Source organism: Saccopteryx leptura, chromosome 13 (genome assembly GCF_036850995.1).
Source record: "Saccopteryx leptura isolate mSacLep1 chromosome 13, mSacLep1_pri_phased_curated, whole genome shotgun sequence".
Taxonomy (NCBI): Eukaryota; Metazoa; Chordata; class Mammalia; order Chiroptera; family Emballonuridae; genus Saccopteryx; species Saccopteryx leptura.
This window is the reverse complement of record NC_089515.1, coordinates 40044164-40071042: the sequence shown is the minus strand read 5'-3', so window position 1 is coordinate 40071042 and position 26879 is coordinate 40044164. Positions and strand designations below refer to the sequence as shown.

Below are 26879 nucleotides of genomic sequence, written 5' to 3'. Positions count from 1 at the left end.
AGATGTTCTGGGAAGGGGTCCACAGGCTTGCGAAGACCCCCTCCCATGCAGAGGAACCAGGGTTAGATGTTCTGGGAAGGGGTCCACAGGCTTGCGAAGATCCCCTCCCATGCAGAGGAACCAGGGTTAGATGTTCTGGAAAGGGGTCCACAGGCTTGCGAAGACCCCCTCCCATGCAGAGGAACCAGGGTTAGAGGGCCTCTGTCGTCTCTCCTGGGTAAGACAGCGCATGTCTGTTTATTCCGGAGCACGCTAAGCCTTGAGAATTCTTACTACACAAGGCTGCTGAGAAACTTCCCCAGGGTGAATTCCTCCCACCTGGCGTCAGTCAAGAACGGACACAAAGCCGCTGTCTGGGATCGAGTCTCCCTCGTTATCACAGCACCAGTTTGCTGCGTCCTGAGGAACAGCAGACCATCCGCACCAGATCTTCCTCAGACAGAGCCAGTGGGTGCTGGTGCGCATGTCAGTTGGGGCACCTGCCGCACCAACGGCCTTTCTGAGAACACGCTCGTGGCATCCATTGTTTCACAGTGGGACTCTGCCTCCCACGTCCTCTGAGGCACAGGTCACTGGCACTCGAGGGGCACTGGCACAGGGCAGTGAGCAGCACAGCATTAAGCATGCCTCCGTTTTCTCCTCAGTAAAACAGGGGTGATCATAACTGACTGGGAGGTTCATGCTCAATAAATGCTACTAATATTGTTGTTATTTTTACTGTAGAGTTTGGTGCCAAGTGTTTGGTCAGTTATCTGCTAAGGACTATGTCATTCATTCATTCATTCATTCATTCATTTCACTCCCATTTTTATAGAGTGCGTAATGGGGCAGGCGTTGTGATAAGTATTAGGAACAGAGTGTGGTGTGAGACAGTTGTGGAATTACTGTAACAGAAGCGACAGTCTGGTGGGAGAGCCAGGCAGACAGGCTGTGGTAAGAGCTACGAAGAAGAATGATAAGACAATGTAATAAAACACAGAGCACAGGGTCCTGGTGTGGGTTGGAGGCAAAGATCAGAGGTTTCCCAAAAATAGATGAACAGAAATAACTATGTGAAAATAGAGGGAACAGTGTTCTAGGTACAGGGAACAGAATGTGCAAAGGCTCTGAGTCAGGCGGGAGAATGGCAGATTCGAGGGACAGAGAAAGACCAGAGTAACCAGGCTAGAAGAGACACAGCGATGGGACACAGTGACAGGCTGAGGCCCAAGCATGGAGGGACCTCAAGTCTCTCATTTATTCTGACAGGCAGTAAATAGTTACTGAGCACCTATTGTGTTTTAGGCACTATTTTGAACATGGTGGTAAAATCATAATAAAATTGTGCTTTAAAAGATGAGTCTGTTTATAAAGTGGAAAGAGCTCTCTAGGGAGGAAGATGAGGATCAGGAGGTGCCCGGCATAGCCCATGGGAGTAAGGATGGTGACCTGGGCTCTGGGGTGACAGGAGAGGATGAGAACGGGTAGGCGTGAGAGAAGGGGGAAGTCTAGGAGGCACTCGAGATGGGTCTGGTGTGGTGCTGAGCACGAGTCTGAGTTCGGACATTTTTTTAAATTACTGATTTGTATCATCTATTACACAGAAAGGTTGTTTGTGGTCTTACCTCCAGGACTGGAGCCTGGGGAACTGGGCTTTTAATTCACACCTATAGTGTTTATGGGCCACCACATGCTCTCCCAGTCCCCTGTGAACTCAGCTTCACAGTGACTGGGAGGAACAGACAGCGCCCTGAGTGCAGGAAGCAAATCTGGGGGAAGTGATTAAGAGCAGAGGTTCTGGAATCAGACTGTCTTGACTTGAATTCAGGCCCTCGTCGCTGTGTGGCCAATGGGTGCTTCCCATTCGTCGGACAGGAAACCAATAACACGGACCTCGCAGGTGCTTATGGAGCGATGCACAGAGAGCACCAGCAAAATGCCTGGTCCAGAGTCCATTCTAAATACATCTTAGTGAAGGCGCTATTAAAGCCCAAATTACAGTGTCTTTCAAAGCAAGCAAAAACCTAGTACGGATGAGATCACAGGAGCGGCCACATTACCTCGAGGGGCAGTCCCGGATGTGACAGGGCTGAAACCCAGCCAGTGGCTTCTGGAGGTGAGCGCAGAGGACCTCACTCACTTCCTGTCCACCGGCCATCATGCACTGTGGTCTCTGAACTTGAGCTCCCAAGCGGCCGCAGGTGGCAGAACACGGTGTCCAGTTACTAAGCTTCCAAAAAGGCTCTGCGGAAGGAAATGAGAGGTCATGACAGCCCCGGATGAGCAATGATGCTGAGCTAGACAGGCCCCGGCCAAGGACCACCATGAGCTGTTTTCCGCTGAGCTGCCTTGTCTGTTTCTCTGAGTAGCACACAGAGAGTAAGCCATCACGAAGTTCAAGGGGGTCCTCTGAATCTCATCTTCCCTCAACGCACTTATTGCAGTAACTGGTGGAAGCGGCAGCCAGAATGGGGCCCCTGGACCACAGCCTAGGAGAGGGGCTATTGCAGGCCAGCTAGTTCTGCCAGAAAAATCCCAGCGAGAGCGAGGAGGTCTGTGGGAGCCTCCTGAGCACTGGCAAGCAGAGACACAAGGACAGGAGAGAGTGGCCTCCCCAGGGTGCCAAAACGGGTTCAACTTCTCAAAAGGGATCCGTTGCAGAAATGAAATATGACTTAGCAAGGACCAGGGCTTAATGAAGAAGGTTGAAGAGGCATTTCCTTCCCATTCTTATTTTTGCACTAACATTTATTCTAAACTTCAGATCCGTCCTGCAATGGCACAAATAATTCTCCACAAAGATCTCTGGGAAGGAAAGAACAGGGCTTCCTTTAGGAAAGCTGAAGCTGGCCCCTACCAGCAGTTACAGCGCTTCAAGCGTCAGGCCCACTGCAAACGGCCTTTCCCGTCCCTTTGACACCCGCTAAAGGGATGAGCTTGCATGTGATGAGGGCAGACCTGTATGCTCACAGGAGGTGCCAGATTTTGTAATAATCTTATAAAAGTAATTGATAGCTACCAGCTGTGTCCACAGGCTCCCTCACACGGGGGAACTGTTGAACTTGTTTTCCAGTTTTTCCCTCTGATTTTTGAATTTCTGTCTTAAGTCCCAGTTGGATTATTTGCAAAGCAGAACGGGATATATTTTTAACAGAGCTCTGGGTTAGAGTTTATTTAAAACGGTTTTTATAAATATCCAAGTTTACCGCGAACCTTCCATGGGACAGGTCCTGAATTAGGCAATCGAACTCCAATTTTTCATTTAACCCTTAAGTGTATCTTGTGAATCAGATGATTTCCATTCACAGAGGGGGAAACTTAAGAAAGGTAAGTGACTTGTCCAAGGTCCTTTGTCAGCTGGATTGGGAGCCACGATGTCTAACTTTAAATCGAACTCTTTCTACTATGTCATATTTCACAAAGTCACCTTGACAGTTCAAGACAGGACACACATGCAATTTCTTAAAAATGATGTATTTTTGGACCTGGATGGTTGGCTCAGTGATAGCATTGGCCTGGAGTGTGGACATCCTGGGTTCAATTCCTGGTCAGGACACACAGGAGAAGTGACCGTCTATTCTCTATCCCTCCCCCTCCTCTCTCTTCCTCTCTTCCCTTCCCGCAGCCATGGCTCGATTGATTTGGTGTATCAGCCCTGGGCGCTGAGGATGGCTCCATGGAACCTCTGCCTCAGGCACTAAAAATGGCTCAGTTGCAAGCATGGCTCTAGATGGGCAGATCATGAGCTCCAGATGGGGGTTGCTGGGTGTATCCCCATCAGGGCACATGTGGGAGCCTGTCTCTAACTGGGAAAAGAAAATAAAACATGGTTTTAATTGAGGTATAACTATACATCTACAGTAAAATGCTCAGACATCGGATGTGTAGTTTTGAGTTTTCACCATTGCATGTATTTATGTAACCATGATCTGATGCAAGGTATATAGGAGTTCATCACCCCCAAAGCTTCCTCTGCCTCTTGATAATCAATTCCCCTCCCCTCCCAGGCAACTACTTCCCTGTTTCTTTCAGTACTCATTAGTTTTACTTGTTCTTGAGCTTCATATATTATGTACAGTTGGCCCTTGCACAGTGTAGGGGTTAAGGGTGCCAACCCTTGTGCAGTTGAAAATCCATGCATAACTTTTTACCCCTCAAAACTTAACAACTAAGAGCCTACTGTTGACTAGGAGCCTTACCAATAAATGTCAATGAATACATACTTTGTATTTTCTGTGTGTTATCTACTGTATTCTTACTTTAAAGTCAAGAAAAAAATGTCATTAAGAAAATCATAAGGTTCATCTGAGGTTTTTGGGTTTTTTTTTGTTTCATTTTGAAGTGAGAGAAAAGGAGATAGTGAGATAGATTCCTGCATGTGCCCCAACCAGTATCCATCTGGCAACCCCTATATGGGGCTGATGCTCAAATCAACTGAACTATTTTTAGCACCTGAGGCTGATACACTTGGACCAACTGAGCTATCCTCGGCATCTGGGGCTGACACTTGAACCAATTGAGCCACTGATTATGGGAGGGGAAAAGGAAGAGGAAGGAGGGAAAGGGAAGAAGAGAAAAGCAGATGGTCACTTCTTTGTGTGCTCTCACCTGGAATTGAACATGATCCAACCAGCCAGGGCCTGAGGTTTTTTAAAAATTGTTGCAAATCTCCAAAAAATTTTCAATATATTTATTGAAAAAAATCTGTGTATAACTGTAGCTGCACCTTTCAAACCTGTGTTGTTCAAGAGTCACCTGTACTTTTTTGTGTTTGACTTCTTTTACTTAACATGATGCTTCAAAGATTCATCCATATTGTTGTACACATCAGTAGTATTCCCCCTTTTATTGCTGAAAAATACACTGTTGTATGACAAAACCATAGCTTATTGCTTCTCCTGCCCATGGCCATTATGAAGTGAAGGCTGCTATGAATATTCTTGTACAAGTTTTTCTGCAAATATGTTCTCATTTTTCTTGGGTAAATTCCTGTGAGTGGAATTGCTGGGTTAAGGGTAGTTGTGTTTTTAACTTTACTCTCTAACAAATACTACTTGACCAGTATTTGTTAGATTAACACACAAATCTCTTTGAACTGCTAAGGTAGGGATCCGTGGAAAGGTTGACATAGTCCACAAAGTATACATGTTCCTGTGTGTGTGTGTGTGTGTGTGTGTGTGTGTCTGTGTGTTGTGGTGGTAGAACAATGTATGTTGTTCCAATAAAACAATTTTTTAAACATTCTAATGGCTTCACCTTTACTAACAGTTTCAGTCTCATGAATATTCAATTTTTAAATTAATTGATTGGGGGAGTCCTTTTGGTCTTCATATGCTGTGCGAAGGGGCTCTTTTCTCTGCACATCCTGGTTTCTCTGTCTGGAAGAACTTCCTCCCCTTCCCAGAACAAACAGCAGGACCTCTGTGATGCTGGGTTGATTTCCCCAGAGAGAGTCAGGGCCCCTTCCTTGGTGCTACCATCATGCTTTGGTCTCCCTTCTATGACAGCACATGACAGAATGCTGCTTCAAAACGTCCATTCACATCACTACCTCCCTCTTTAGACTGTGAGCTTCTCTAGGGCAAGGTCATCCCTGGGCCCCCACCCTGGCAAGAGTAAGTACTAGGCAAGTATCTGTTGAGTGTTGCTACAGATGGAATGTTCTGTTTCCCCTAAATTCATGTGTCAAATCCTAACATCCAATGGGATGGTCTTAGGAGGCTGGGCAGTTGGGAGGTGACTAGGTCGTGAGGGTGGAGCCCTCGTGAATGGCATTAGTGCTCTGATGAAAGAGGCCTCAGGGAACTAACTACCTTACCCCTTCCGTTGTCTGAGGACACAGTGAAGAGATGTGGACCATGAACCAGGCAGCCAGCTCTCACCAGACGCTGGATCTGTTGGTACCTGGATCTGGGACTTCCTGCCTCCAGAACCATGAGAAATTAAATATGTGTTGTTCATAAGCTACCTGGTCTGTGGTGTTCTGTTACAGCAGCCTGAAGACTGAGACAAATGTTGAATGAATGGATAAGAGTGCATGCAATAATGGTAGTATTACATCTAAAAGAGAAGAAGAGGCATGCTCTGTAAGTACGCCTATATAATAATGTCATAAATAACAGGAGCTGGGTTCTTGATTGAAAGCTCCACTCTTCTCTCCCAGTGTCTCCGGAGCTAGAAGCCAGGAACTATATTTCTGAATCTCAGTCTGTACAGTTATATTCTGAGGGATATATTCTGCAACGAAGAGGCACTTGCTCCAGATTTAACAGATTGAAGTGATGTAGCCACTGCTGTTCCTATCTAGTTGATATAATCCAGCATGGCGTCTAAAAGTAGTGTCTTTTGTGTCCTGTGATTCACCTGCTTTTGAGTCATTAGGAGCTGAAATTCCCAGTACCAATTTCCTGCGATTCTAGAATTGCTGATTTTTTTTTTTTTAATAGAAGCTGGAAATGGGGAGAGTCAGTCAGACTCCCGCATGCGCCCGACTGGGATCCACCCGGCACACCCACCAGGGTCGAAGCTCTGCCCACCAGGGGGCGATGCTCTGCCCCTCCAGGGCGTCGCTCTGCCGTGACCAGAGCCACTCTAGCGCCTGGGGCAGAGGCCACGGAGCCATCCCCAGCGCCCGGGCCATCTTTGCTCCAATGGAGCCTTGGCTGCGGGAGGGGAAGAGAGAGACAGAGAGGAAGGAGAGGGGGGTGGAGAAGCAAATGGGCGCTTCTCCTATGTGCCCTGGCCGGGAATCGAACCCGGGTCCCCCGCACCCCAGGCCGACGCTCTACTGCTGAGCCAACCGGCCAGGGCCTAGAATTGCTGATTTTTTAAAATACTGCCCATCTCCCTTGGCATTCTGTAGAGTTTTGCAAGCTTGAAGTCCTTAGATTGGGTCCTCCTTACCAAACACTGATTCCTAAGGAGTGAATATTTTCCAAGAATGTTTCAATATGGAAAGAACAAGTTGAAACACAGAAGACTGAGGGGCAAGGGACTCCTGAGTACAGACGGGAGAAGAGAGGACTCAGGCTGGGGCTTCCCAGCCAGCAGGGAAAGGCATGGCTGATTAGACTGGAGGAGAGCGTGCCCTGACCGGGATCCAGCCGACAACCCCCATCTGGGGCTGATGCTCTGCCCATCTGGGGCCATGCTCACAACTGAACTATTTTTAGAACCTGAGGTGAGGCCATGGAGCCATCCTCAGCACCCAGGGTCAATATTTTCAAGCCAATTAAGCCATGCCTGCAGGAAGGGCAGGGGGGGTGTGGAGAGGGGAGAGAAACAGTGAGAGATAGAAAGGGGAGGGGTGGAGAAGCAGTTAGTCACTTCTCCTGTGTTCCCTGAACAGGAATCCAACCCCAGACATCCATACGCTGGGCTGACACTCTACCACCGAGCCAACTGGCCAGGGCCAAAGAAGAGCTCTTAATTAATTAAAACCATTGCACATCTATCTTGTCAACTACTTGACTCCAGAACAAACAAACTGGGTCCTGGTCAGACAGGAGCTCTTGAAGAACCCCCCGAACGGGACACTCACCCAGGAGGTGCAGTGTAGATGCTGCTGTCGCCTTCCCAAGGGCATTGGTGGCTCTGCAGACGTAGGTTCCCTTGTTTTCAAGGGAAATGTTCTGCAGCAACAGGGTTCCATTGGAAAGCACGGAGACACTGTCCCTCAGAGGTCCTCCTCTCTTCACCCATCTTACCGTGGGCCGGGGGACACCTTTAGAATGAAAACAAATATGACAAAGGCAGAGTCTTTTAAGAATGGGGCCACAGAACCTTATGACAAATACTATTGAGCACACTGATCCCAAGTCAGAAAATGGGTTCAATCACATATAATAGGAAAAATGGCTACATCTGTTTCTGTAGCTTTTCTATGGTATGGGGGGGGGGGGGGTGATTATATTACAGCAAAGGGCTTTGTCTCTCGAGCACCTGATTGGTTTATGTATCACGTCAAGGAGCCGGAGCCAAACGGCCAGGTCGCAGCTTGGCCAGGATGCTGAACATCAGATTCTCCCACCTTGAAGCTCCAAGGAGAGTCAGGAGTCTGCCTCCTTCACCAGCAACTAATAAACCATGCTCGGAGGGCCTCTGACTGAGCCCAGGGCTGCAGGCAAAGATCAGCCACAGCCTCTTCAGAGCTGAGACACACAGTCACCCTGGTGGCCCAGAGCAGTGTCCTGCACACAGCATAGCAGGCTTGTTGGGGTAAATGGAACAGAATGAACTATAGGTCAGAGTCATCGTTTTTCTCTATAAAACTCCAGCTGTCTTTTTCTTCTTCTTCTTTTTTTTTTTTTTAAGTGAGGGAAGGGGAGACAGAGAGACAGATTTCTGTATGCGCCTAGACCAGGAGCCACCCAACCCCTGTCTGGGGACAATGCTCTGACCATCTTGGGCCATTTCTTGGCAACTGAACTGTTTTTAGTACATGAGGCAGAGGCTCCCTGGAGCATTCTCAGCACCCAGGGTCAACTTGCTTGAACCAATCGAGCCATGGCTATGGGAGAGGAAGAGAGAGGGAGAGGGAGAAGGGGGAGGGGGAGGGGTGGAGAAGCAGATGGTTGCTTCTCCTGTGTGCCCTGACCAGGAATTGAACCTGGGACATCCACACACTGGGTCAACCAGCTTCTAAAGGGAGTAGATACACACTGGGTCAACCAGCTTCTAAAGGGAGTGTCTTCTAAAGGGAGTGGATACTCTTCCTTTAGAACATCGTGGAAGGTTCAGACACATACATTATTAGTTAAGAGATACACAGCAAGGAGAGAATGATTTGGGGTTCCTACAGTAGTGCAAGGAGTAAGAGGTGAGGAGAGCAGGGAGCAGGTGATGCCATAAAAGAGGTGGGTACCTTTGCCATGACCCCCAAATCTACAGCCTCACTGTAAAAATTTGCCAAATGCTTGGTAGTAACGAATATCTGGCTAAGAGTAGAAACTAGTCATCCCTGGCCAGTTGACTCAGCGGATAAAGCATCAGCTCTGCATGTGGACATTCCAGATTTGATTTCTATGCCTACCTGTTTCTCTTCCCTTCTCGCTCCCCCTTCTCTCTCTTTCCCTCTTGCAGCCATGGCTCAATTGGTTCAAGTGTGTTGGCCTCAGGCACTGAGGATAGCTCAGTTGACTCAAGCATCAGCCTCAGAAGAGGGTTGCCAGGTGGATCCTGGTCAGGGTGCATGTGGGGGTCTTTCTCACTATCTCCCCTGCTCTAAGAAATAAAAATGAAAGAAAAAAAGAAAGAAAGAAAGAGAGAGAGAGAGAGAGAGAGAGAGAGAGAGAGAGAAGGAAAGAAAGAAGAAAGAAAGAAAGAAAGAAAGAAAGAAAGAAAGAAAGAAAGAAAGAAAGAAAGAAAGAAAGAAAGAAAGACAGTCAAGAAACTGAGTTTCACATCTTGGTTGATGAAGGGCCAAAGAGAGACAGTTAGACGCAGAGCGCCCAGGCACAGTGGGTTCCCAAAGGCTCTGCAATTTCCAAACTCCAGAATTGACAAAGGTCGGAGATAGTCACACTTAAACCGAAACCTGAGAATGACAAGGCTATGCCACTAAGTTTACACAGATAGTGACATTCCCCTTGTGCAAGGAATGTAGAAAACAAAAGCTGGCAGGCTTTTAGATGTAAACGGAGAGACAAGGGTCTCCAGGGGGCTGAGGGGAACGCTGTCGCCGGAACTCAGCCCAGAGGGACATTGCTGCCCCTGTGAATGTTTCTGCAGCGCCGGAGGGGCAGGCGGACATTCAACGGGACCCTTCAGACCTCCGCCCTTCAGACCTCTGCTCTCATGGGCTTTCAAAACTACAGAGGTTCACTCTGTTGGCACAGCTATCGGGCTATGTCCCCCAAGACGTTCAGCTCTGAAATATTCAACGTTCTGTTTCCATAATGCCGAGATTGTTTTCGGAAGGCAAGTGCTGTGGGGAAAAGTTCAGGTCTGCAGGGGCTGCGACTGCACCTCTCGGGTGTCTTTAAAGTAGTCACTGTTTTAAAACAAACTTCCTTCCCTCACAAGGCCCGTGAAACATTCCGCGCTGTGGAATCCTCGGCCTGTTCAGACTGCTCTACAACGCGAGATTTTTGTATCAAAGAGTCACACAGATCACACCTGTATGCTTTTGCTGGTTTCTTTCCTCCAGCCACACATCGCTTGTGATATTCTGTAATTTTTCACAGGTGAGGGACAACTGGAAGTGTGAGCTACCATTAGTTACCTGTAGGGCATATGAAGAAATGCTGCTGCCATTTGTTAAGATAAGAGGCCAATTGAATACAGAACCCGCAAACCACACAAAGAGTCCTACCTAACAGAAATGAGTAACATGAGTTCAGTTGGGAAATTAGCTCAAAGCTACCAGCACAAAGCAGGGACCATCTGGGTAGGGAGGAAACTCTGTAAGGAATTCTATTCTTTGGCATTAACTGCATACCCTTTTTTTCTTTCTGGATATCAAGGACTATCCATAAACGGTGCTGTATCCAGAACTTCCTCAAAATACAAGGCTGTGCGAGCCTTTTGACATTCATAACATTCTCTTGAATAGCTGCTGAACTTTCTTTCTTTTCTCTAGCAAAATGATGTGACCAGAGTGGCCTAAGCAGTTCTCCTAGCAATTTGATCTGAAGATTTAGAAACATTCTGGGTCATAGCCTCTCTCCCCAATTCCATAATCAAGAGTCTGTCCTTAAAGGATTGTTTTTTTAAGTGACGAGGGGAGGGGAGATGGAGAGACAGACTCCCTCATGCACCCTGACCAGGATCCAACCAGCAACCCCACCTAGGGCCGATGCTTGGACCAACTGAGCTATCTTTAGCACCTGAGGCTGATGCTCAGACCAATTGAGCCACTGGCTGTGGGAGAAGAGAGGGAGAAAGGGGAGAGGGAGGAGAAGAGAGAGAGAAGAAGGAGAAGGAATGGAAGAGAGAGAGAAGTGAGAGTGGGGAGAGAAACAAATGGTCGCTTCTCTTGTGTGCCCTGACTGGGGATTGAACCTGAGACTTCTGCATACTGGGCCTATGCTCTATCTACTGAGACAATCAGCCAGGGCCCTTAAAGGCTTTTAAAATAGGTTTCCTCTTGCAGACACCAGGCTTCGTCCTGGCATGGTCACCCCAACTTCTTGGGAACCCTGGACTTCTGCTTTGCCCGGAGGAGGAGCAGTTCTCTCTAGCTCCACCAGTCATACCTCATGAGCCCTCCCAGTTTGCTTAGGGTCTCATTTATAGGCCAGAAAGGGGCCATGCTATTTATTGCATATTTTATCTCCAAACCAAATGCCCCCGCAGTGGTTCTCTGAAGAACGAGACTCAAAGTCAAAGCTAGTGCAGGTGGAGCAGAGAGACCTGTGGTATGAAGACCAGACCCCAGACATTCAGAGGTCCTTCCTGATAGACAGCAGCCCTGGGCGTCTGTCAGTGTAACATCGGGACCTGGATGGACATACAGCTATGTTATGTTCATGAAAAGCATCTTTCGCTTGGAAGTCACACACCGTGGTCTGCAAGCTGGTCCTGCTTGCTGTCACCTACCTGTGAGCTCTTGGGGTGACATCTCAAGGCTGGGCTGGCCCCCCAAGGCTCCCTTTCTTCCGCCCCAAGGCATTGACTTTTCTTTTGTTTTTCTGAGCTGCCCCCTCTTACTCTATTAAGTGATTCCTTTCTCCTCAGGCAGGGTGGGGAAGAAGATCAGGTTCCCAGGGCCTCGCTCACACTCCTCTCGGAGGAGAAAAGCCCAAAGCCCTCCATGTTTATGGGCACCGCAGCTAACAGGAGCTCATCCTCCAGCCCCAAGAATCTGACTTGCGTTAACACTGAGATCAACGTTCTGTTCCCTCCACTGGGATTATTTCGTATTCTCCTTTTCTGCTTGGACAGTTTCCGCCCATCCTTAAATGTCCACCTTAAGGCCTTGCTCCCATGACCCTCTGTGACATCCTCCCTTTGTGGACGTTAGCACATCGAGGTATCAGTTCCCAACACGCCTCATTGCACCTTCAGAGAAAGCCCCGAGCCAGACAGCCCCAGTGTCTAGTTCACTCCACATTATGCATTGTTTCCACAGGAAGTCTTTCCTTTTGAGATGAGACCCGGGAGATGCTTTAGCCCCATTTACTAGAGAAAGTGGTGGTTCCAGGCTGCACATTAAGATCATCCTGGGAGCTTTAAAAGCCCCCCCCTGACTCTCAGGCTACACTGCAGACAAAGCAGCCCCTCTTGGGGTGAGGTGGGGTGGGAGGTAATCTCAGACCTCAGCTGACACAATCCATGGTAATAAAATGGCTTTAGTATATTATGTAGCAGTCATGAAAATAAATACAGGAGCTGTTGAATTATCAAATGCATAACTAGGGGAAAGAATGAATGAAAAGAAAAAAGAGTTCTCCATTGTGCCGGGGACTGAATGAGCAGCCGGGCAGACCTGAAACTGGCTGGCACCCGGCCGGCTGGATCCCACATCTCACATCACAGGGCCAGCCGGCCTCCAGGCGAGGTCGGGCTCTGGCTGTTGCCTAAACTTGAGCCTCCAACACCTTGTCCCCAAGCTCAGGCACTTCCTGGGTTCTGCCTCCGCCCTTTGACACTGTTCTCTCTGGTCAGACCTCCTGGATCCCCTTCTGCTGTCTCAGCCTGAGTCTCCTCTGTCTAGTTCCTTTGGGGTCACATCGATTTGGGGTTAAATCTTAGCTCACACACTTGTGGAGATGTGGGCAAGTGACTGCTTGCATCTGTAACCCATTTACTCAGTGTCGGGAGCCAATCAACAACTGCTGGCTGACAAGGTCACAGCAGAAGAAGACCCACAACTGCTGGCTGACAAGGTCACAGCAGAAGAAGATCAAAAACTGCTGATGGACAAAGTCATAGCAGAGAAGACCAATGGCTGCAGGTTGACGAAGTCACCCAAAGGAGAGACACAACGATACTTCCCCCTTTGACTTTTTGAATCAATCTGGCCTTATATCCCCCCCTTTTCTGGGTGTGTGCTATTATTTGTGGCACAGGGATAATAGTACCGTGCTTTCCCTGTAGATTCGTAGTGATTTCTTTGAAAATGAGACAGAGGATGTGAGTTCCACAGAAAAGCCTGTAAGCCCCTTGAACTGGGCTCATAAACATAAGAGGCTGGCTATGATATCCCTCGTAAAGGGTTAAGTTTGTAGGAGAATTCCTTCTTAATCATGTTAGAAAGAATAGATTGTGACTTGTGAATGGGTAGGAGGCAGTGGCTGTGCACAGAGCACCTTTCAGCCTTCACTTAATTCAACATTTTTCCTCCCTAGCCTTTTCATGTGGTAGAGTAAAGAAACATTCCTTTCTTCTTGCTTATTTGATCTGCAGATAGTGGTACACTCTGAGAAGAATAGAGTTAGAACTTAACTAGTGTTTAAATATAATAAATAAGTAATATTTGACTAGACAATAGTATCTTAGGTAAGGTATAGTAGAATGGCCCATTGTGTGGCCTAGGATGAGAGCGCAGTCAGCAAGAAAAGAATGTTTTACTAAGAGAATTGTCTTTTGACTAAAGGCAATTGCTAGGCTTTCTCAATGAGATGTTCTCATGAGATTTATATACTTTCCAAAATTCTTTGATAATGAGAAAAATGTAGGGGAATCCATAGAAGTAATAACAGTTAATGTCTTATGTTGCTACTAGGCTATCTTGCAAGTGCACTCTGTATATCTTTGGGTGAAAGCTATTCTTCATATTATGTCAATTTCTTTATAGGCAAACCTTTTAGAATCTTGTGAGAAAAAGAAGGACACTGCTTAAACTCAAAGCCATTTACCTGAGCAAACGGTGGTCCATTGTTAGTCCTTAATGATTTCGTCTGCTAATCTCTCTCTGCCCCTTAACTCACAACAGCAGTAAAGTTAGTTAACTATTAGTACTAATACTTTAAAAGCTTTTACCGATGTTGTTATCGCTATTCAAGTTATTTTGTACTTTGAATGATTTGCTACCTGGTTTGTGATTTATAGATATAAAGTAACTGTTATCCGGAAACATGTAAACATAGTGAGTGAAACAGAAGCAATAATTAACACCATGTAATTGTAACTCAGTGTGTGTGTATAAAAAGGGACCTATACTAGCATTTGGCAGAGATGCCTGGCAGTAAATGCTAACCAGAGAATAAAGAGAATGAAAAGAATCCGGCTCTCTCACTTGATTTCGCTGATGCCGTCTCCTCCTGTGGGACCCCTGGTTTCCCCCCCGGGGTTGGGCCCCAGCAACTCAGCGAAACAAAGGTGATAAAATCCTCATAGGCTGTTCAAACTGATACATACCAGGTACTCAAGTTATTGTTATTTCTGATGGATTCCGATGGTTTATCAGTAGCAGGTTCCTTAGTGAGATGCTGCCTGTTAGCACACACGCCGTGGCTTTGTAGCCCGGTTCCTTTCCACATTTAATCCAACCTCCATGTGTCAACACCCAGCCCCAGCCCGGGGACAGCTCTGTCCCAGATCTTCAATTAATGACACATTCGTAGCGAAATGCCAGAAATGCCTGCTCTCTCTTGGCTAAGTCAGAGGCACAGAATCTGAATTTAATATCCCAAGTGACTGGCCTAACAACACAATCAACGATCCCTGATGCAACTTCACTGAGTTCAACTCACAACTTTCCGCAGTTCCTTTTCTTGGTAATGTTCTGTTCTCTAATGCGCCTTTCTACAGCACCGCTCCGGCCACACCATTGCTCTGCTTCAAGCCTGGCTTGTGTCTGCACTGCCAGTCCAATGCAGCCCAGGGGTTCAGCTGACATGAACAGCCCTCCACCATCTGTACTTCCAAACCCTCCTCTGTCCACGCCCCCTCACGCCCTCTGCTCTAAGTCCCACGGATCTGCTTGCGGTTTTGCAAACAGGCCAGGGGCTCTCGTTCCCAATGGCTGCCGTGTTTTGTTTTGTTTTGTTTTGCTGCAAATGGCCTTTCTTTTTGTTCCAAGGGGCCTGACTGTAATGTCATCTACTCTGTAATCCTCCTTAATCCTTTAGTAGCCTTCGCTAGCTCGTCTCTCCTCTACATGGCTGACGCACTTTGTAAACACTTACAGTTTTGCATTTGTTATATTAGAGTTTCCTTGTTTATACAGTCACAGATTTTAGTCAACTGTACACTAGAGAATAAACCTTAGAGACTGTGTTTACAGAATGTGTGCTGAATGGATGAATGGAATTTTCAACCATCTATGATTGATCGTTTGACTAAATGTAGGGCTGGGGAGGGGGGCTGCTGGGAAGGTCTCTGTACTACAGGCCGAAGTAAGAAAAGAAACCAAGGGTCGGTGTAACCTTTCTGAGTGGGAGAAGAGGTTTTCCATGTAGTTAAAAAAGAATTTTAGCTACTTCAAGGATTCTATACAGTTTAAAAAAGAGATAAACAGCCCCAGATGGGTAGAGCATCGGCCCCAGACGGGGTTGCTGGGTGGATCCTGGTTGGGGCACATGCGGGGAGTCTGTCTCTCTATCTCCCCTCCTCTCACTTGGAAAAGAAGGAGGAAAAAAAAGGAAAGAGAAATAAACACAGTAGAGGGGAAACATTTCAAAAAACCACACATCAAGAAAATAAATGAGCTTTCATTTGCAATATGGCTAAAAGCACCAACATGTTTAGCTCATAAAACGGTAGTAAGCAGACTAGTCTCAGGTTTTCTCTTTAAGGATTCTGAGAATAATATGCAACATTTTGTGGGTAAATGTATTGTTCTGGAGAGACGGTTCTTTTGGCGGGGGGTGGTCAAAGGGATCTGTGATAAAGACGTTAAATCACTACCACTGGATTCCACACTATATAATATGAACCAATATTCATTCGACGGGGGTAAGGGGGAGGTCATTGTCAGAGAGATGAAACTCCATTTAGGAATTTAACCACATAATCTTGCTGCACCACAAAAATGTTCTCTAAATAGTCTCCTGTAAGGGAAATTATTAAACCCGGTAAAGAAAGTTAATAATTCAGTTTGACATAAGGACACTTTTTCTTTTCTTTTTTTTTTTTTTTTAACAAGAACACTTTAGAGCAAAGACAAAGATCAGTTGCACCTCCAATGAGCTTAAGAACAAGAAAAACAACTGACATAGGATGCACACACAACAGAAAATTACAGGGTAAATAATGTTCTTATTAAGCATTGACTCAAGGGGAACTAAAAGCAATTAATAGTTACTGGGCATTTTCCTCATATGGAACTTCTCTTTCCCACCAGCAGGTGGCAGAGAGAGTGCAGGGAAATTTTTTTTCCTCTCATATTTAGAAGAAACTTTTTTCTTAAGAGCAAGACAAATAACTTGCAACTTAGAACGTTTAACCTTTAGAAATACAGATCTGCAGGTCCTGTTACTGAATAGAGTTATTAGAAATAAGTAATCTCAGAGTAACTAGAGACAATCACTATGACTCTCTATACCACATGGGTTAAAGAAAACATATTTGACTACAGCAAAGAACAATGAATCTTTTAAAAGGTATAACTAGAGCCCTGGCTGGATAGCTTGGTTGGTTAGAGCATTGTCCCAATGTGCAAAGGTTGCGGGTTCGATCCCTGGTAAGGGCACATACAGGGACAGATTGATGTTTTTGTCTCTCTCTCCCTTCCTCTCTCTCTGAAATCAATAAATAAAAATATTTTTAAAATAAATAAGAGGTATGACTAGATGAGCTTGTTCTAATTAGAAAAAAATATCTGAAGGGCAAAAAGAAATTTTTATCCATGCCACTGATCTGACTCATCGCAACTTGCAATATGAAAATATAATTTCATAAACCAGTATTCAAATTGGTGAACGTGTAACAATTCCCTTATCTATAAAATGAAAAGTCCTGGTCTTCCACTAACAGTGGATTTCCTGATTCAGAGATGAGGGCACATGGCTCACCTGTAGTTGCATACAAGTTAGTGACAGAATTATCTGGAAAACAAAAGTTGTCTCTCCCTTCATCTGTCTTTAAAACGACGAATCTCCATAAAAAAACCCACAATGTTAGTTATGGCTGTTTCCCATAAGAAAACACTGCAAGTTCACTCCAGGTTTATTTAAAATGGCACAGACCTCAAAACAAAGCAGGTTTATTTTGAAAAGGAAAGGATTCCCGATATGTTCCCGGAGTCTGGTCCATAGGGGATGCCTGCCAGGTAAGAAGGGACCAAAGGGAACATTTCTAAGAAGAGCTGACCAGGGAGGGGCGGCGGGAGCTCCGCACACAAGCAGCGCAGGGCCTGCGGGAGTCAGAGAGCAGCGGATGGAGCCTGCGCACACGCCGGCTGACCGCTGCGGCTCCGCTCGCAAAAACAGGTTCCACACCTCCCTGTCCCTGACTTACCATAGCAAATAATCCACACAGCCCTTCCGACGGCTCACCCCCCTCCCCCGAAAGCCTGACTTTAGAGTGGAAGTAGGAAATTTAGAAATAATGGTGAAAGTTGAGGTTTCTCTTAATAGAAATCAGATCGATTCTGCAGAATCCTCTGCAGGTGTAGGGCTGTAGGAGCTCCAGACATTTGTGGCTTGGCAGCCGCAAGGTTCCGTTCTGCCTCCCTCCTCGCTGTGGCCGGAGAACGCCGGCCGCTCCGTAATGGGGCGCGCTTTGCCAGAAAGCTCACATACTTGTGGGTGGAGTTAGTTGGGAGGCTGGAGGGATTTTTTTTTTTTTTTTTAAAGTCGGTGTAGGCCAAACCCTGCGGGGACTTCCAAGCGGTGAAAAATAATACCGCGGGGGTTAGCAAATTTCCACTATTTGTGGAGCCAAAGGTACAGTTCTGGAAACATGGCAAAGCAACGGGCCATTGGGGGCGGGGCGAGGCTGAAAACTGTGTGATCTGTCCCAGGAGTCTTTCATTATGTGAACCTTCACTGTGTAAGTGGGGGAGGTGGCAGAGGCTCCCCCAGGGCGGGGCTCTCTGGGTCACAGCCCTGGCAAGACTCATCCTCCATGGCGTCAACTGCAGCTACTCCATTAGAACTTGGGGACCAAGGAAATGCAATTGTGCGGATAGTTAAATCAATGCGTAGTAACTCAAGGGCATATGCAAGGTCGCCTTTAAAGAGTGGGTCTTCACTTTGAGGAGGTCATGGTGTCTCTGAGAAAACAGGTCAAAGCTATTCACACAGCCCACGGGCCCCCACACCAGAGACACGTGTGCAGCTATAACACTGGCCTCAGTTGGGGGAGTGCATGGGTCCAGGTTAAGACTCTGTGGCTTAAAGAGGGAGGCAGACTGGCCTGAGATTAAGGCGAAGTCAGACTGAAAGTGTGACTTCTATCAAGGAAAGAAAGAGTGCATTAGCAGGAAGGTTTATCTGCTGCTGTAAACGAAACAGTAAGAGACACTGAGGCACAGACAGGGGATGTTCACCCAAGGGCAGTCCAGACGGAGCACCTAGGCCTAGGGAACTTGGTGCCCAGTGCAGGCTTAGTCCAGCGGAGAACACAGTGAATCACCTCCAATGAATCAGCTCACTGCTCCGAGTCCACTCTGTCCAGCAGCTGCCTGACTAGAAGATTCACTTGGAAGCGGCTGCAGCTACCGCCACCCCATTAGAACCAGGGGCCAGGGAAACAGGGCAACACCGTTCTCCGGAGAGTGTTCTGGTCTTGCCAGTATGAACATGCCAGGGTGCAAGGAAGTTCACTGCTCCCTGGCAAAGAATTTCCACACTGGGCTCATGAGCTGCCGGAGCTCAACACTCAGAGACAGACAGACCCACTGTCATCTCACTGCAAAGTCAGATTTTTAAGACGGTCAGGCTGAGGTCTAGGTGTCTCCTGGTGACCGGCCACATGCCCTCCCACTGGAGTGACCACACTGACCTCTTACAGGACACTGGATGGTCACGTTTGCTCCCAGGGCTGCCTTCACGGTGCTTCCAACCACGACGGACTGGGGGCCGGGCTCTGGTCGCGTGATGTTTCTTTCAATGAATAAGATGACGGGCGCCTCTTGATTCAAAGGGAACAGAAAACTACGTCAGGCTCCAGCTTGGGCTCTTCACTGAACCGCGCCGCATCTGGCAAACTTGGATGAGCTCTGTGAGAGCAGGAGAGAGTCCTGCTTCTCTCTGCACCCTGAGGGGAGGGATGTGCACAGCTAGGGGGCACTCGGTGGACAGACAGATGGATGGATATAATCAAAGAGATATCTACAAAGATGCATTGCAAGAACCATATACGGACTATGGGAATATGTTGCTTTTATAACCAAAGCTTTGATAAATATGATAAACGGAGAAAGAAGGAATTCCGAGGCAAGGAAGGCGTGGCAGGGATAAGGTCTCCGCAGCGCAGCCTCGGGGGAGATCAAGTGGGACTCAAACACTCCAGCGCTGGCGATCTGACTCTTTTTTTTAGAAAGAAAACTTGGAAAGAAAAACCTGCATAAAATCTGCATGGGAAAACTATACACACAAGGTCATGAAGAATCGGGGACCCGTTCAAGGACTTTTATGTGGCTGGATTTTTGAGAACTAGGTACTTTTAACAGATTGATTCATTAACTCACTCAGGAAATACATATATGTGGTACCTGAGCGTGCAATGTGCAATGAGGGCAAGAGCTGGAAAACACCCATTCTGGCCCTCACACAACTCACAGACTGCTGGGGGACACCATCACCGTACAGGGTGGCGGGTGTGAGAGAGAAAGGTCTGGTTAGCCTGGGTCGCTCAGTAGTATGTGGCGGTCAGCAGGATGCTGACGGAGCACCCCCACCCACCACTAGCATGTGAGCCACTGGAGGGAGAGGCCACACTTCCTTAACCTGTCTTATCACCTATGTGTAAAGTACAGATGAATGACGATAGTTAGCCAGCCATTCGGTTACCCCGTGTTCTGGGGAAGAGAATTTAGGAACAGTTGTGGTTGGGTGACCAAATATCCGATTCTCTCCTGGAGGGCCTGGGCCAATGGAAAGCTACCCTGAGAGTTGAAAAGCTAGGAGCTCCTGGGCCAGGAGATGGCTGTAGCTGTGACAGCATGTCCTCAGGGCCCTGTGGACCCTGTACCAGCTCTTCTGAGAATCTGGACTGTTCTAGGATGGACTTAAGGGAAGACTTGTAATTTGCAAGGGGAAGTTATAGTCCTCCCAGGAATTTCTGAGCCTTGGAACTGATATATTCTGGAAAGGAGGTGATGCTCAGAGGAAAGAGCAATACAGCAGGAGCAAGGCTTGAGGGCCCCACCTCCAGAATGCAGCAGAAGAGGGACCAAGAGTCAGGCTATATTGATGGGCCCAACCTCTTCAACAGAGACGCACGACGTACGTGCTGCAAAGCTCAGCACGCACTCGTCTAAGTGCTGGACTCTAGTTCCTGACCTTGCCCCTCTGCTCACCCTCATCCACTGGAGCCACAGACATCAGAAAACACAGAGCAGGGAGGGGGAGGATGGCTCTCGTTTTAGTTTTAATCCCAGAATATAAGCTTGCCACAAGGAAGCACTGTTTACAACTTTACCACCTAAAACATGTTCTTTCATCCTAAAGGCACAGTTAATAGTAAAATGGAATTGCTAGGGCCCTAGTCAGTTGGCTCACTGGTAGAGGATTAACCCCCCCATATGGATGTTCCAGGTTCAAAACTCGGTCAGGGCACACAGGAGAAGCAACCTTCTGCTCCCCTTTCTATCTCTTCCCCTCCCACAGCCGTGGCTCAATTGGTTTGAGTGCATTGGTCCTGCACGCTGAGGTTATCTTCCTGGAGCCTCTGCCTCAGGCACTAAAAATAGCTCAGTTGCAAGCATGGCCTCAGATGGAGGTTGCTGGTTGCATCCTGATCAGGATGCATGCAGGAGTCTGCCTATCTCTCCTCCTTTCACTTAAATAAAAAATAAAAAAATTTAAAAATATTACAATGGCACTGCTGGGAAGGTACACACTAATTTACAGTTGCAACTCCTTTAGAGTTTTTCTAAGGCAGGGGTCCCCAAACTACAGCCCACGGGCCACATGCGGCCCCCTGAGGCCATTTATCCGGCCCCCACTGCACTTCTGGAAGGGGCACCTCTTTCATTGGTGGTCAGTGAGAGGAGCATAGTTCCCATTGAAATACTAGTCAGTTTGTTGATTTAAATTTACTTGTTCTTTATTTTAAATATTGTATTTGTTCCCGTTTTGTTTTTGTACTTTAAAATAAGATATGTGCAGTGTGCATAGGGATTTGTTCATAGTTGTTTTTTTTTATAGTCCGGCCCTCCAACGGTCTGAGGGACAGTGAACTGGCTGCCTGTGTAAAAAGTTTGGGGACCCCTGTTCTAAAGATTGGTAGCTTGCCACTGGGAGGTACACAGAAAACTTAGAAGGATAATTAGTCTCTTTCCTTGGCTGGCAGTACTTTAAAAATAAAAACACTGCCAACTGAACCCTGTCTCATTAATTCCCAATTCTTAGAAGGCGAGCTCTAGAAAAGCTGTGTGCAGCATCAGTGTAACCTGGGAACGTATTAAAAATGCAAATCCTCGGACTCCGCCCCAAACTTCCTGGGTTAGAACCTCTGGGAACTGGGTCTAGAAGAAGTCTGTTTTTAACCCCTCCCGACAGGTGGCTCTACAGCTCACTGAAGTTTGGGAACTACAGCTCTGGAGTTTGTTAAAGCCAAAACCCGGGCATTCCAGGTTTCAAACACGGGCATTACCTGCGAACAGCACAGAAGAACTTTCCATGTCGAAACCGAAATGATTAGCCACTGAGCATCCGTACAATCCTTGCTCCCTCTTCGTGGGGTTCCGAATCTGCAGTTTCCCCGTGCCAGAAAAAATTATTCTGTAGGACAGTTAGAAAGAGTATGTAGTCATGAAACAGGTTTAACTGCTCCAGGACCACGGCAAGTCACAGAGAAAAAAGATGGCCAAATTATAGGCTGTGGACTGGCAAAGCTCCCAAGAGATGACCTTGTCAAGCATCCAGCCAACAGGCAGAAAATTCCATGGACTAAAAGGGTGAAAAAGTCCTTTCTCTCAGATGAAACTCATGGACAGGGTAGACAGAACTAGATAGGGCTTCCAGGTCAAGTCTCTTTACCTCACTTTGCATGAGCGGTGACTTTTCTGGACGGACTCAATGCTTTACCTACCACATTTTGGGGGGCTGGGTTAATAAAATTTTCTTAAAATTAAAAAAAAAAAAAAGGTCCTGTCTAGTTAGCTCAGCGGTAGAGCGTTGGCCCAGCATGTGGATGTCCTGGGTTTGATTCCTAGTGAGGGCATACAGGAGAAGTGACCATCTCTCTTCCTCCCCCCCCCTCCCGTTTTCCCTCCCACATCCATGGCTCGATTGGTTCAAGCACATGGGCCCCAGGCACTAAAATTAGCTCGGCTGCAAGCATGGCCAGATGTGCAAAGCTTTGGCCCCAGGTGAGGGTTGCCAGGTGGATCCCGGTCGGGGCGCATGCGGGAGTCTGTCTATCTCTCCTTCTTTTACTTGGGAAAGAAGAAAAGATAGATAGATAGATAGATAGATAGATAGATAGATACATACATACATACATACATACATACATACATACATAAATAAAAAGACCAACCAAATCACTCTTTGTTTGCTTGATGTTCAACCTCATTTTCTGCCCAAACTCTTGCTAACTAAAGGCAGGAGTGAGTTATTCATTTTGCAGATTCACTGGATGTGAGTGGGCTTTTAATCGCCTAGCGATGGTTCTTGTCTCACTGTCCCTGCAGGACGAAGTCTGTGCAGGCAGCCATGCAAAGGGGGCATCGTACTGGCTTCCGACCACCCTGTGCCAGACGAGGGCTACTCTGCAGCTCCTCCTGGTTTCCCGACTGATATTTGTAAACAGGCACATATCACTTTGGAAATCAGAGTTGATCAGCAGCATCCCAACAAATGAAAAAATTATTTGGGGAGTGGAAAAGGGGGCCTGTTCTGCTTTAATTTTAGTTTTTTCTTAACAATTTGAAGCTGCTTCTAGGTCATCTGAGTCAGTGGTTCATACCTTCCTGTCTCCTCTGGCCCATGCGCTTTATAGATCTTAGCAATACAGGGCTGTTCTGACCGTTAGAGACTGTACATCGCTTTGTGAACTGGGCCACGTCTTCATTTCCTGTCGCTTCCTGTTGCTTGCCCTGTGCTCCTGCCAGAATGAACTTCTAACAGTTTCCAGAACATTCCACGACCTTTCAGCACCCTGAGCTTTTAAATATGGTGTTCATTTTATTGGGAATGTCCTTCCCCCTCTCTGGAAAACTCTGACCTACCCACTGAGTCCTGGATTAAATGTAATTTCCCCTAAAGCTTTTCCCAATACTCCCAGAGTTTTATTCTTGGCTCCCTCTGGGCTCCTTCTGCTCTGGTTCATATATTTATCTGATGAAATATCTATTTCTTCCCACTAGATTGTGATCTTTTCAAGATCAAGGACCAAATTTTATTCACAGCTGTGCATTCTCTATGACTTTTATGTAGTAAGTTTTTAAAAGCCTTGGATGACAGAATGTATGAACGATCAGATCAGAAGAGAACAGCATAGTGGCACAGAGTCAGTGTACTAGGGAGACGCACCCCCCTACACACACAAACACACAGGAGAGCTGCAAAAGTGGGCATAAATCAGAACTGCTGGATTTCCCAGAACAAAAACAGGAGTGCGGCAGACCCAGCTGTTAGTAGGGTTAGGTGTACACTTCCAAGTCCCTATTAAAGAACTGTTGATTAAATACACAATTATGGCCCTGGCTGGTTGGCTTAGTGGTAGAGCATCAGCCCAGTGTGTGGATGTTCTGGGTTTGATTCCCGATCAGGACACACGGGAAGAGTGACCATCTGCTTCCCCACCCTTCCCCTTCCCCTTCTCTTTCTCTCTCTCTCTCTCCCCCCTCCTACAGCCATGGCTTAACTGGTTTGAGCACATTGGCCTAGCACTGAGGATGGCTTCTTGGAGCCTCTGCCTCAGGCACTAAAAATAGCTTGGTTGTAAGCATGGCCCCAGATGGGCAGAGCATCGGCCCAAGACAGGGGTTGCCAGGTGGATCCCAGGTGAAGTGCATGCAGGAGTCTCTCTCTCTATCTTCTCCACTCTCACTTGGAAAAGAAGAAGAAGAAGAAGAAGAAGAAGGAGGAGGAGGAGGAGGAGGAGGAGGAGGAGGAGGAGGAGGAGAAGGAGAAGAAGAAGAAGAGAAGAAGAAGAAGAAGAAGAAGAAGAAGAAGAAGAAGAAGAAGAAGAAGAAAAGAAGAAGAAGAAAGAAGAAGGAAGAAGAAGAAGAAGAAGAAGAAGAAGAAGAAGAAGAAAAGAAGAAGAAGAAAGAAGAAGGAAGAAGAAGAAGAAGAAGAAGAAGAAGAAGAAGAAGAAGAAGAAGAAAAGAACAAAATTACAACTAGTAATTGTACTTGCAGAATAAGTACACTACAAAGTTTTCAGTTATTTCATCTCTATGTTTGTGTGATTTAGCAATTCTCAAATAATTCCTTCACTTTGTAGGTCTCAATTTGACAACACAGTGGGAAATGACTGAGGTAGACAGCTGCCCACACCGAGTCACCATGCATCCAGCCAGGGTCAGCCCTGGGCTGGAGAACCAGCAGATAGGCTTCCTTCAGGGACTTGAACTTGGCCTCTGCTGCTCAACTTTAGTTTCAACTTGAAGTAATAACAAGGCTGATCTCTCCACAGGCACCATTCCCAGTATACCCACTCATAGCCTTCCCTTCCCAGCTGAGGTTTCCTGCTCAGCTGGCATCCCAACCTGCTCCACGTCCACACACTGCCCTCTCATTGGAGAGAGGCTCTCTCAAAAACATGACTCTGTTCCTGCATTGCTGCGACTGAAATGATTTATGAGACTCAGAAAAACATATCTAAAGGTGAGACTCTTTGTTCTGTATAGGCATTAGACATACGTTGGACAAATGAATGAGGGTGAGTTTGGAAAACATGGAAACTGTTTCAGTATCAAATAATTGATCCGTAACCCTTTGAGGAGTGAGTTTTTTTCATGCTTGTTGACCCCTGGGAGTGAGATTTTTTTTCAAAAAAAATATTAGTTCCAGTTAGTTTTATTAACTTAAAATCATGTTTGTTTGATAACCAATTGATGGAAGCAAGAAGAACCTACATTTGCCTTTTTTTAATGTTGCCTTACACATGTACGATCATCCTCTGGGTGGTCAGGAGGCACGAGGACGTGCATGAATGTTTGTACGACTCAAATTAAAGTATGCAGACACGTGTGTGAGCAGGAAGTATTGTGTTAAAACTTGTGACGACCTCCAGGAGTCTCAGCCCCTGAAACTAACGTTAATTCCATTCTACCAAATCAAACTATTTAAAATAAACTCAAGAAATGTTTACTTAAACTAACCTTGCTCTACAACCCTGTAGGACTTCTAAGGCCATTGGTCAACGATCACTTCACCTTTCTCAGTCTCTGTTTCCTTATAATTTCTTTTCTTTCTTTCTATCTTTTTTTTTTAAGTAAGAGGAGGGGAGGTAGTGAGACAGACTCCCGCATGTGCCCCAATCGGGATCCACCCAGTAACCCCAATCTGGGGCCAATGCTTGAATCAGCTGAGCTATCCTCAGTGCCTGAGGCCCATGCTTGGACCATCTGGGTCATCACTGAGGTGGGCTGTGGGAGGGGAAGAGAGAGAAAAGAGGAAGAGGGAGCAGAAGATAAGCAGATGACTATTTCTCCTATGTGCCCTCACTGGGGATCAAACCCAGGATGTCTGCATGCTGGGCCAATGCTCTATCCAATGAGCCAACCAGCCAGGGCCTATAATTTCTAAAATAGGATTGTTGGGCTAGACCGGCAGTCCCCACAAGGTGGTCCATGGGCCCCTGGGGTCTGTGAGGTCAAAACTGTTTCACAACAATAACAAGTGCCATTTGCCCTTTGCGCTGCGCCGACAGTAAAAGCAGTGGTGGCCGAAATGGAGGCACCTTAGTAGGAACCGAGGCAGCGGCACCAACGTGTAGCAGCGGTCACGGTATTCTTGACTTCCATACACTTGCAGAAAAATAAAAATGCCAGTTTCCCATAAGGATGTCCTTAATGAAGCAGTAAAACTTTCTAATTTTACGATCCTTGAGTACATATGTTTTTAATATTCTGTATGTCAAAATGGGAAGTCCTGACACGCACTTCCTGCCGAAGCATGTTGGTATGAGGGTTTGAACTGCTGGTTGAACCAGCTGCCTTTGTCACAGATGGACAGACTATGATTATTCGGGCTGGGCTACTTGGAAAATATTTCTTTAAATGAACAAAAATGAACTGGCCAATTCAAGGAACACAACTGATGGCATTTGTTGCCAATGATAAAATGTGAACTTCCAGCCTGACCAGGTGGTGGCACAGTGAGCAGAGCTGGGATGCTGAAGACCCAGGTTCCAACCCCGCGGTTGCTGGCTTGAGGGCCGGCTCATCTGCCTTGAGGGCCGGCTCATCTGCCTTGAGTGTGGGGTCACTGGTTTGAGCCCAAGGTTGCTGGCTTGAGGGCCGGCTCATCTGCCTTGAGTGTGGGGTCACTGGTTTGAGCCCAAGGTTGCTGCCTTGAGTAAGGGGTCACTGGCTCTGCTGGAGCCCTCCAGGCAAGGCACATATGAGAAAGCAATCAATAAACAACTAAAACGCCACAACTATGGGTTGATGCTTTTTATCTCTCTCCTTTCCTGTCTGTCTCTCACTTGCTAAATAAAATTAAAAAAATTTTTTTTTGAACTTTCAAAAGTGAAAATTAGAATTTCAGAAAATTCCTATTCACCCCTTGTGATTTGGACAAGGGGGAGCTCAAAGACTTTTCTGATGAGGTGGGCAGTGATATTAAAGACTATGTGTGCTTTTAAAATTGTTTCATGAGACATATCAATGTTTGGAAGATCTGTATAACTCAGTGAGCCAATATTTTCCCAATGACCAATTGGTGAGGTTA

At 46.7% G+C, this 26879-nt stretch overlaps 1 protein-coding gene and 1 non-coding gene across 2 annotated transcripts in view; both read right to left on the bottom strand.

Annotated features, from left to right (window-relative positions):
* Nucleotides 1-26879, bottom strand: part of ADAMTSL3 (ADAMTS like 3) — a 251753-nt gene that overhangs the window by 16620 nt on the left and 208254 nt on the right. The window contains exons 22-25 of the mRNA XM_066355569.1: nucleotides 21628-21755; nucleotides 18811-18939; nucleotides 7520-7702; nucleotides 2040-2223 (exon numbers count right to left, since the gene is read on the bottom strand). Coding sequence (XP_066211666.1) covers nucleotides 2040-2223; nucleotides 7520-7702; nucleotides 18811-18939; nucleotides 21628-21755 — 624 coding nt within the window. The remainder of the gene's footprint in view (nucleotides 1-2039; nucleotides 2224-7519; nucleotides 7703-18810; nucleotides 18940-21627; nucleotides 21756-26879) is intronic.
* Nucleotides 6714-6789, bottom strand: TRNAP-GGG (transfer RNA proline (anticodon GGG)). The gene has a single exon. It is a non-coding gene; the product is annotated as a tRNA-Pro (tRNA).